Genomic DNA, 12,051 nt, shown 5'->3' with positions numbered 1-12,051 from the left:
CTTTCTTTTGACAATCCTTCGGACTTTGGAAACAATTGTTCCAAATTTCGGTTTATTCTTCATTCCCATTCCTAATTTTACTTTAGCTTTCATCATGTTGGTTACAAGTAGTGCGTTAGCTCGTTCTGACAATCCTGCGTCTCCTGATCTGACTCGCTGCCATGCCTTTTCAGCTAATATTTTATCTAATATATGACGATCAGCCGTTTCTTTAAATTTTGAATATCCAATATCATGCTCTTTACAGGCTTGATCCAATAAGTTTATTCCTGAATCACCTCTAGCAAGCCGCTCGCTTAGTTTTGTACCAGGACCATAGTATTGATAACCAGGTAGATGCAGTTCAATTGGAAGTTTATTGATTAGGGTATTAATCACACCTCTTCCTTTCACCGCTTTTCGTGTTGTACTAGTATATTTATTTTTATGATCAATCATTTTATAGTGACCGTTCTCTTTGCGTCTATGTATGCGTATAATCCTGCTCGGTTCAACAACTCTCGCAGACTATAACACTTTTTGCAACAACGTAATTACTTTCAGTCTGGTTGTTTAGTTGCACTGATAATGCGGCTTATACAACAACAACAAAGGTTGGTGGTGGAAAACACTGACATTACAAATGAAAGCTGTATAGCTAAACACAGCAATTTATTGCCTAATAATATTCGGGGTATTATTACGGGTCCTTCTAACTGCGGCAAAACTAACGTTATGCTTTCTCTATTAAAGCATCCAAATGGTATAAAATGTGAAAATATTTATATCTATTCGAAATCATTACATCAACCTAAATATGAACATTTGAAGCAGGCTGTTAAAGCTATTTCCGGATTGGGCTTATATACATTCTCAAATAATAGTGAAGTGATTTCGCCTGAAGAAGCCAAATCTGACTCTGTTTTCATTTTCGATGATATTGCCAGCGAGAAACAAGAGAATATTCGATCATATTTCTGTATGGGACGACATCATAATATTGATAGCTTTTATCTGTGTCAAACATATACAAGAATACCGAAACACCTTATTCGAGGTAACGCAAATTTTTTGATTATATTCAAACAGGATGATGATATGAATTTAAGACACATTTACAATGATCACGTAAACACCGACATGACTTTCGAACAGTTTAGAACCATTTGTGCTGAATGTTGGAATGATAAATATGGATTCTGTGTAATTGATAAAGACAGTTCTTTAGAGAAGGGTCGATATCGGAAGGGATTCGATATATTCATAATACTATAAAAGCAAATCCACAGTATGGAAAGAACCCCCCATCTATTAAAAGCATCATTACTAACTTAGCAGTTCAGGAGCAGTTCAAAGCAATTCAGAAGCAGTTCAGAAGCAGTTCAGGAGCAGTCCACGAGCAGTTCAAAGCAGTTAAAATCAGTTCAGGAACAGTTCAAAGCAGTTCAAAGGATCAGTTTGATGCAACTCAATAGCTGTTCAATACAGTTCGATAACAGTTCAATACGGTTTGAGTGCAGCAACAGTGAGGACAGTTCCAAACAATTCAAAAAAGAAACAAATCGATTTAGGTGCTGCAAAAATCAGTTCAAAATCAAACTAAAACCTATTGAAAGAATATTTCAAAACATTTCAGATATATTTCGAAATTTGACCAATTGCATCCGTTGCTGATTCCATAAACAATGAAAAGAACAAAGCTTGACAAACAGTTGCTCAGTGATATTGTAAAGACAACCGATTCAATAAGGAAAAAATATCAACAGCTGAAAGCTAACAAAGCCGGAACAGAGATTCAGTTGGAAGAAACATTTAAGCCCATCACGGAACCCCTCAAAGAATTTGTTAAAAAAGCTAAAATATTGCAGGAACAAGACATAAGAAAACAAGAGTTTAAAGAAGAGTCTTCATCAGCTCGTATTAAATGTAAAGATGAGGAATTAAAGAGAGATCGTGTCTATGAAGAAAATGAACACATTTTTGAAACTCCTAAGTCTTCTACAAAAGCTGTTCGCCAATATGTTGCCACTCCGGAAGGGCAAGAATATCTGGGAGAATACCTGAAGCAAAATCATTTTTCAGATGTTGCTAGGCAATATCTAGATATCTATGTAAATCAACCATCTGTAATTGACAGTATTTATGGGGTATATAGGGATGGCAATGATGGAAATCAGTGGAAAATAGGAAATTCAGATTTCGCAATCGATGATAATCATATAATTGTAGATGAAAAATCTTACATTGGAAGTCGGGGTTTATATGAACTGCTTTTTATGAAGTATCCAGATGAAACAATATATTCCGACGATGATTTAGAGAATTATAAAAATATTCTTCTACACTCTAATGCCCACAGGCGTTCTTATGACAGTAGCAGTCAAATCAATGGAAATCGAAGCTTTAAATATACAAGAATAATTTCTAAATTGTTAAATAGAAAAGAAGGAAAAGGGTTAACACGAACCCCTAATATTAAATGCAAAAACCCTAATTTAATGGAAACGTCTAACAAACAAATTGACTATATATATTGGGATGATCCCAATGAACTAGTAAGTCGATTGCGGTTACTCATTGCGTCACAGCAAGCCGGTCACAATAATCATAACAATGAAATTATATCAATCATTGAAGAATTGAAAGAATCACAAATAATAGAATAAACACGCAGCTCACATCATTTATTAAATGGGTGTTGATAAATTTGGTCGATTTTCAAACGATACTGGAGGAGGAAAACGTGGTTTGCAAGGACTTCAAGGACCTCCAGGTCCTCAAGGTCCTCAAGGTCCTATAGGTCAGCGGGGGCCCTCGGGTCCCCGAGGTCCAGAAGGAAAACCTGGTAAGGATGGTCTACAAGGTTTGCATGGTGCGGGATTTAATAAAACGGAAAGCGGTGATTACAACATCAAATTCAAACAACTCAAGAATCTTGGAGAACCCGTTGAGGATGCTGATGCTTCTACAAAGAACTACGTTGATATTAACATTGAGAAACTCAAAGAATATATAGACAGACAAATTCAACTTGAAATCGACGAACTTACAAAGCTATGATGATGATGATGACAGTTCCAAGTCATACCTTGAAAACAACAAATACAACTATCAATCATATTACGAAATTCAGTTCATTCTAAAATGAGCAAACGGCAAGTAGTAAACGAATTACATAGGTCAGCTCGAAAAAATTTTAACCGACGACCAGTTATAATTAAAGGTTTGGATGACTTGTGGCAGGCCGATTTAGTTGAAATGGGAGCATATGTTAGCGACAATACGGGGTTCCGTTTCCTTCTTACGATCATCGACACGTTTTCCAAGTTTGCGTGGACGGCTTCCATCAAAACAAAAACGGGCAAAGAAGTTGCTATAGCAATTGAACAGATTCTCCAACGAGGACGCATTCCTAAACACCTACAAACAGACGACGGAAAAGAATTCTTCAACAAACATTTTAAAAATGTTATGACAAAATATCAAATAAATCATTATTCCACGTATAGTCCACTTAAGGCATCAATTGTTGAACGATTCAATCGTACCCTAAAGAATATGATGTGGAAAGAGTTTAGTATGAATGGAAACTACAAGTGAATCAATCAGGTCGATGATATAGTTGATGCCTACAATAATAAAAAACACCGAACAATTAAAATGGCTCCATCTGCTGTGAATAGTTCCAATGAAAAATTACTCCTGTCTACCGTATACAACAACATTAAGGTGATGGGTCCATTTAAATATAATGTGGGTGATCATACAAAATAAATAAATAAATAAATAAATAAGTAAATACAAGCATGTATTTGAAAAGGGCTACACACCCAATTGGAGCACGGAAATGTTCAAGATTCGCGAAATTCGTATTACCAATCCCGTTACATATCTATTAGAAGATTACGAAGGAAATAAAATTGAAGGTGGTTTTTATGAGCCTGAACTATTGAAAGCTGAGCATCCGTCAATTTATCTTGTGGAAAAAATATTGGAAAGGAATGGTAACCAAGCGTTTGTGAAGTGGCTAGAGTTCTCAACGAAACACAATTCCTGGATAAATACCAAGGATATGATATATTAAGGTTCACAATGAAACACTGTAATTTTGATTGAAGAATAAAATTTATTTATTAGTTAATCTTTTGTAAAACTGAAGAAGGTTTTTCATTTCATTTATTCTCCTACGAACACTATAACATTCACAAGTGTCTGGTCCGCATTTTGCATCGTCATATGTCCACGGGCAGCTCACGTAATGTTTTCCAAATTGGCTGACTTTCTGCGACATTTCAGCGTATGGTTTCAAAAACGTATAGCTGCTTATAAATTGGTTAAAGTGCTCCGTAAGAATTAGCAATCTGTTGGTACAAAAAAATTGTTTCAACTTCTCAATAGAACGTTGAAGGTCGTCGTCCACATCGTTGTTGTTTTTATTCGTCGTCGTCATTTTTTTAATTCGTTGTGCACAGGTTCGCGGTTCAAGCAATACTCATAGAATAGGTTTGCTTCATTTTCTTCAAGTCCAGAAATTCTATATTGCTCCTATAGTCTGGATCTGCCTGTTTTATATACTCAACCTCGCCATTACTGAGTATTCTTTCGGTTTCGAACTCATGGTATTCATAACATGCGATTTTCAGTGAGCGCATGGAATAGTTGCTATCATATGTACATCGAACTGTTAAAATTTTGTCATCATCGAACTCTAATTTATAGTGCCTGTAAAAAATATTTTCGCTCTCGATAATTTCAGCTATTTCCATTTCCTTCTTAATCAAAGCTTGCCGAAATCCTTCTATTGCTTCATCGACTGTAACATATCTTCTAGACGGTTCTGTTGTTGTTGTTGTTGTTGACGTCGACGTCAGCCATGATGATGATGAAATAGCAACATCGGCATCATTTTGAAACGACGTGTTCGTTTCTGTTGAAACTGTACTAACAGTCATAAGTCGAAAAGATAATGTCACTTGCGCTGTATTGTTATCAGGTAGCACGAGATTAAACGCTAAATTGTTTGTACTTTCGTTGGTATTAAGATTAACCACTGGCAATGGGCTACCTAAAAGAAAAGGCACACCAAAACCTAACACAAGAAGTATATTTAAAAACTCCATTCTATTCCAATCGATTTGCGAAAACCAACTAATTGTATATTTACCGTCATGAGATCTATTTATACGGCTCTGAACGATTGAAATTACCTACCCTTTCGGCTGCTTCTATTCAATAAAAAAGAGAGAGAGAAAGAAAACTTTTTTTTGCTAGTCTACTGGATGTGATTATTATCATATGAATCATTTTATTCTAGTTTACATCCATTCTTATATCAAAATGTGAAAATCATTTTGGAGTCTCGATGGTTTTGTTCAAAACCACATTGTCATGTCATCTATAAATATCCTCAAGTGAAAGCCTTTCAAACTTATATAATAAAGAAAAAGAATGAACAATAAACAAACATTTACAAGAAAAAAAAAACAATCAGGTTGGATATACACACATTTCAAAATTTATCATTGACTATTTAAAATTCTCTTTCAGCTAAATCGACTTCAAGATTTCCCTCATCAACAGCCTCCAGATAACCACCGCTTATCCGAAACGTTTTCTTAGATCTTCCATTCTCCCCCTTCTCTTTTGCAATAATTTTACTCGATAAAGATTTTTTATTTTGTTTTTTTCGAATCAATCGATCAAACTCCCGCTGAATTCGTATGATATCATCTCCATAATAATCATGATGACTTCCATTTCGGCGAAGAACCTCTTTAGTTCTTTCCTCTTCCACTTTTTCAAATTCATTTATTCCATATTTTTGCACTTATTCAACATCATCACCACCATCTATGTCGTTGAACGGACAACCCTTCGGATATCGGCTTTTCGTCTTACATCTTGTCAAACCTGGCAACACTTTTCCCATTACAGTAATTTCACCATTACCTGAAACAACAACCCCAAATTTGCAATAAAAATACACTACTGCCTTCATCACCATCCCACTCACCAAATACTTCAATCTTAACATGTTGCCAGATTTGAAATGTAAATGTCGTATCGAAATTTCCAGGTTTGCAATCCTCTCCATTCCTTAAGCTTAGTACAAGCACCCTTGAACCATCCTCAGGTGTCATATAAACCTCCAGATAACCCGAATCAATCTTCACGTTGATAATTTTAAAACTCTTCCATACTTGTTCACATATACAATATTTATCTCTATGCGATAACCGCTCAATCCAAAACATGGCTTATCGCTTAACACTTCTAATCTTCCTTCACAACTGACAAACATCACTTTCAAACTTACAATATATTCACCTGCGGTTTAATATTCGCACAGTCCCTCATATATATCAACTTGATAAGCGATTTCCCGTCACCCAAACAATTAGCACATGGCACTCAAACGGTCGCCTCTTATCAGCAACCTCAACAACAACAACAAAATCAGCCAAGTACATTTGAAATCTACAAAAAAAAAAAAAAACCATCATTTTCAAACTCGAAAATTTACTAATAGTATATTACCAACGCTTAGAAATAGATTAAAAAACTCCCCCTAAAATTCATGCTAAGTGTACTAAATTTTGCACCGACATAGAGGACAGCCTCGTGCTTACACATGCCAGGTTTCATGAAAATCCAACTATTAGTGGGAAAGTTATAGCAGTTCAAACTCATCAATTTCGTGCTAATTAACAGCATCCTAAGCCATACAAATAAGATGCTGACGTCATAATTAACGGGAATAATTGAAATCCCAGTGAAATATTAAAATTCCATCTAAGAAGAATCTAATTCTCACTAGCCCTTTTTAAGGTTTTGTGTAAAACAAAACCTTATTAAAATCGCTTCAATGTCTGCCTGTCTGTCTGCCTATCTGTCTGTCAGTCACACGCATTTTTCTCCAAAACGGCTAAACCAATCCGAACGAAATTTGGTACACAGATCGGCACTATGAATTTAGGTGGAGTTTAAAGGGGGGCTCCCCATACATGCAAAGGGGATTCAAAAATTTTTTTCACCGGATATAGTTGTGTAGGATTTCAAATGAAAGGTCTCGATTTGTACTTTCCGAAACTGACATTAATTTTGGCATAAATCGCAAAGCGCGTGAGTAAGGAGTCAAAATGCACGCATTTGAAGTGAGACAGGACTCATTTTCGGAAATTACTCAACTCAAAAATCCGAAAAAAACCAGAGTGCGCCTAGATAAAATCTAGGCCTCAAAATATGTCCCATTCCGATATCTGCTCAAATAAACTTACTAATAGTATATTACTACTTTTTAGAAATTTACTGAAAAACCCCCCTTATTCATCCTAGGACTTCCGAATTGTGCCAGCATAGGGGACAATATTTTGTATATACGGGCTAAATTTCATGGAAATCAGGTAATTAACGCCAAAGTTGTAGCAGTTCAAACTTAGCAATTTCGCGCCAGTTTACTGCTTCCAAAGCCATGCAAATCAGATGCTGACGTCATAATTACCCGGAATAATTGACATTCGCGTGGAATATTAAAGTCACATTTATGAAAAATCTACTTATCTGCAGCCCTTTTTAAGGTTTTGTGTAAAACACTTATGTGAAATCTAATCTTCGAGAGACGTCCCATTCCGGTATCTGGTCAAAAAATTTACTAATAGTATATTACCAACTTTTAGAAATAGATTAAAAAACTCCCCTTAGTTCATGCTCAGTGTACTAAATTTTGCACCGACATGGAGGACAGCCTCGTGCATACACATGCCAGGTTTCATGAAAATCCAACTATTAGTGGGAAAGTTTAGCAGTTCAAACTCATTAATTTCGTGCTAATTAACAGCATCCTAAGCCATACAAATAAGATGCTGACGTCATAATTAACGAGAATAATTGAAATCCCAGTGAAATATTAAAATTCCATTCAAGAAGAATCTAATTCTCCCTAGCCCTTTTTTAAGGTTTTGTGTAAAACAAAACCTTATTAAAATCGATTCAATGTCTGTCTGTCTGTCGGTCACACGCATTTTTCTCCAAAACCGCTAAACCGATCCGAACGAAATTTGGTGCACAGATGGGAACTATGAAATCCCACGCATACAGTGAGTGGCATAAATTTAGGTGGAGTTTAAAGGGGGGCTCCCCATACATGCAAAAGGGGGATTCAAAAAGTTTTTTCACCGGGTATAGTTGTGTAGGGTATCAAATGAAAGGTCTCGATTTGTGCTTTCCGAAACTGACATTAGTTTTGGCATAAATTGCCAAGTGCGTCAGTAAGGAGTCAAAATGCACGCATTTGAAGTGAGACAGGACTCATTTTCGGAAACTACTCAACCCGAAAATCCGAAAAAAACCAGAGTGCGCCTAGATGAAATCTAGGCCTCAGAATATGTCCCATTCCGATATTTGCTCAAATAAACTTACTTATAGTATATTGCTACTTTTTAGAAATTTACTGAAAAACCCCCCTTAGATTCATCCTAGGACTTCCGAATTGTACCAGCATAGGGGACAATATTTTGTATATATGTGCTAAATTTCATGGAAGTCACGTAATTAACGCCAAAGTTATAGCAGTTCAAACTTAGCAATTTCGCGCGAGTTTACTGCTTCCAAAGCCACGCAAATCAGATGCTGACGTCATAATTACCCGGAATAATTGACATTCGCGTGGATATTAAAGTCACATTTATTAAGAATCTATTTATCTGCAGCCCTTTTTAAGGTTTTGTGTAAAACACTTATGTGAAATCTAATCTTCGAGAGACGTCCCATTCCGGTATCTGCTCAAAAAATTTACTAATAGTATATTACCAACTTTTAGAAATAGATTAAAAAACTCCCCTTAAGTTCATGCTAAGTGTACTAAATTTTGCACCGACATAGAGGACAGCCTCGTGCATACACATGCCAGGTTTCATGAAAATCCAACTATTAATGGGAAAGTTATAGCAGTTCAAACTCATCAATTTCGTGCTAATTAACAGCATCCTAAGCCATACAAATAAGATGCTGACGTGATAATTAACGAGAATAATTGACACTAGATTGAAATATTAAAATTCCATTCATGAAGAATCTACTTCTCCCCAGCCGTTTTTAAGGTTTTGTGTTTATATCTTATGTAGGTTAATTTCTTCGCATTTGCTAATAATATTAAACTCAGAGACAGATTGACTGTTCACTGTTTCCATCAAATGATTTATTTAAATTACTTTCTAACAAATAAATGCCAATAGAATTTTTAACTATGTGACACGGGACCGTCAGGTTCACCGCTCCTCACATTTTCTTCTTTTTCTTCAGCCTTCAGTTCACAAGCGGGGTCGGCTCGTCGTGATCGGTTTCGTCATTTTACTTTATCAAATGCCTGATCAGGATGTAATCGCGAGACCTTCAAATCTCCATCCAGTGTATCATGCGACCATTGTTTTGGCCGACCTTTTAGTTGCTTACCATTGACTTCCATGTTCTGACCAATACTGGTTGTTGAATTCTCGTTAGCGTGAATTACGTGCGTTTTTGTTGTTGTTGGATGTCATGTGCGTATTGCTTGGGTGATGGGGAATTGCTTATCAGGTTGACGTATTTGGGAGTGAATATTAGACCGTGGGTGAATATGTAGTAAGTTTGAAAATGATGGTTTTTGTAGATTTTAAATGTACTTGGCTGATTTTGTTGTTGTTGTTGCTGAGGTTGCTGATAAGAGGCGATCGTTTGGGTGCCATGTGCTAATTGTTTGGGTGACTTGAAATCGCTTATCAAGTTGATATATGTTAGGGACTGTGTGAATATTAAACCGCAGGTGAATATATTGTAAGTTTGAAAGTGATGTTTGTCAGTTGTGAAGGAAAATTAGAAGTGTTAAGCGATAAGCCATGTTTTGGATTGAGCGGTTATCGCATAGAGATAAATATTGTATATGTGAACAAGTATGGAAGAGTTTTAAAATTATCAACGTGAAGATTGATTCGGGTTATCTGGAGGTTTATATGACACCTGAGGATGGTTCAAGGGTGCTTGTACTAAGCTTAAGGAATGGAGAGGATTGCTAACCTGGAAATTTCGATACGACATTTACATTTCAAATCTGGCAACATGTTAAGATTGAAGTATTTGGTGAGTGGGATGGTGATGAAGGGAATAGTGTATTTTCATTGCAATTTTGGTGTTGTTGTTTCAGGTAATGGCGAAATTACTATAATGGGAAAAGTGTTGCCAGGTTTGACTAGATGTAAGACGAAAAGCCGATATCCGAAGGGTTGTCCGTTCAACGACATAGATGGTGGTGATGATGTTGAATGGGTGCAAAAATATGGAATAAATGAATTTGAAAAAGGGGAAGAGGAAAGAATTAAAGAGGTTCTTCGCCGAAATAGAAGTCATCATGATTATTATGGAGATGATATCATACGAATTCAGCGGGAGTTTGATCGATTGATTCGAAGAAAACAAAATAAAAAATCTTTATCGAGTAAAATTATTGCAAAAGAGGAGGGGGAGAATGGAAGATCTAAGAAAACGTTTCGCATAAGAAGTGGTTATCTGGAGGCTGTTGATGAGGGAAATCCTGAAGTTGATTTAGCTGAAAGAGAATTTTAAATAGTCAATGATAAATTTTGAAATGTGTGTATATCCAACCTGATTGTTTTTAAGGTTTTGTGTAAAACAAAACCTTATTAAAATCAATTCAATGTCTGTCTGTCTGTCTGTCTGTCTGTCTGTCTGTCTGTCACACGCATTTTTCTCCAAAATGGCTAAACCGATCCGAACGAAATTTGGTGGACAGATGGGAACTATGAAATCCCACGCATTCAGCGAGTGGCATAAATTTAGGTGGAGTTTAAAGGAGGGCTCCCCATACATGCAAAGGGGGGATTCAAAAATTTTTTTCACCGGATATAGTTGTGTAGGGTATCAAATGAAAGGTCTCGATTTGTACTTTCCGAAACTGACATTAGTTTTGGCATAAATTGCAAAGTACGTGAGTAAGGAGTCAAAATGTACGCATTTGAAGTGAGACAGGACTCATTTTCGGAAACTACTCAACCCAAAAATCCGAAAAAAATCAGGGTGGTGCGCCTAGATGAAATCTAGGCCTCAAAATATCTCCCATTCCGATATCTGCTCAAATAAACTTACTAATAGTATATTACTACTTTTTAGAAATTTACTGAAAAACCCCCATTAAATTCATCCTAGGACTTCCGGATTCTGTACCAGCATAGAGGACAATATTTCGTGTATATGCCCTAAATTTCATAGAAATCAGGCAATTAACACCAAAGTTATAGCAGTTCAAACTTAGCAATTTCGCGCGAGTTTACTGCTTCCAAAGCCATGCAAATCGGATGCTGACGTCATAATTACCCGGAATAATTGACATTCGCGTGGAATATTAAAGTCACATTTATGAAGAATCTATTTATCTGCAGCCCTTTTTAAGGTTTTGTGTAAAACACTTATGTGATATCTAATCTTCGAGAGATGTCCCATTCCGGTATCTGCTCAAAAAATTTACTAATAGTATATTATCAACTTTTAGAAATAGACTAAAAAACTACCCTTAAATTCATCCTAAGTGTATTAAATTTTGTACCGACATAGAGGACAGCCTCGTGCATACACATGCCAGGTTTCATAAAAATCCAACTATTAATGGGAAAGTTATAGCAGTTCAAACTTATCAATTTCGTGCTAATTAATAGCATCCTAAGCCATACAAATAAGATGCTGACGTCATAATTAACGAGAATAATTGAAATTCCAGTGAAATATTTAAATTCCATTCAAGAAGAATCTAATTCTCCCTGGCCCTTTTTAAGGTTTTGTGTGAAACAAAACCTTATTAGAATCGATTCGATGTCTGTCTGTCCGTCTGTCTGTCTGTCTGTCTGTCTGTCTGTCACAGCCGATTTATTCGGAAACGGCTGGACCGATTGTCACGAAAATTGGTAAGAGTATGTGATCTGCCGTTCCCTTTACATGCAGCAACTGGCGCCATTTTGTGTTAAGTTTAAGGGGGGGCTCCCCATACATGTGAAAGCAGGCTGCAAAATTTTTTTGTACAGAATGTAG

The 12,051-nt window shown here is 36.2% G+C and overlaps 2 protein-coding genes across 2 annotated transcripts; both read left to right on the top strand.

The window, feature by feature from the left end:
- Positions 1 to 2,670: 2,670 nt before the first annotated feature.
- Positions 2,671 to 3,039, top strand: LOC119661071 (EMI domain-containing protein 1-like). Its single transcript, XM_038070268.1, has one exon. The coding sequence runs from the start codon at positions 2,671 to 2,673 to the stop codon at positions 3,037 to 3,039; it is 369 nt and encodes a 122-aa protein (XP_037926196.1).
- A 600-nt stretch (positions 3,040 to 3,639) lies between these two features.
- On the top strand, positions 3,640 to 4,063 carry LOC119661070. Its single transcript, XM_038070267.1, has 2 exons — positions 3,640 to 3,732; positions 3,800 to 4,063. The coding sequence occupies exons 1-2, from the start codon at positions 3,640 to 3,642 to the stop codon at positions 4,061 to 4,063; spliced, it is 357 nt and encodes a 118-aa protein (XP_037926195.1).
- The last annotated feature ends 7,988 nt before the right edge of the window (positions 4,064 to 12,051 follow it).

Source organism: Hermetia illucens, unplaced genomic scaffold (genome assembly GCF_905115235.1).
Source record: "Hermetia illucens unplaced genomic scaffold, iHerIll2.2.curated.20191125, whole genome shotgun sequence".
Lineage (NCBI taxonomy): Eukaryota > Metazoa > Arthropoda > Insecta > Diptera > Stratiomyidae > Hermetia > Hermetia illucens.
The sequence above is the reverse complement of the archived record's forward strand: the minus strand, read 5'-3'. Positions and strand labels throughout refer to the sequence as shown.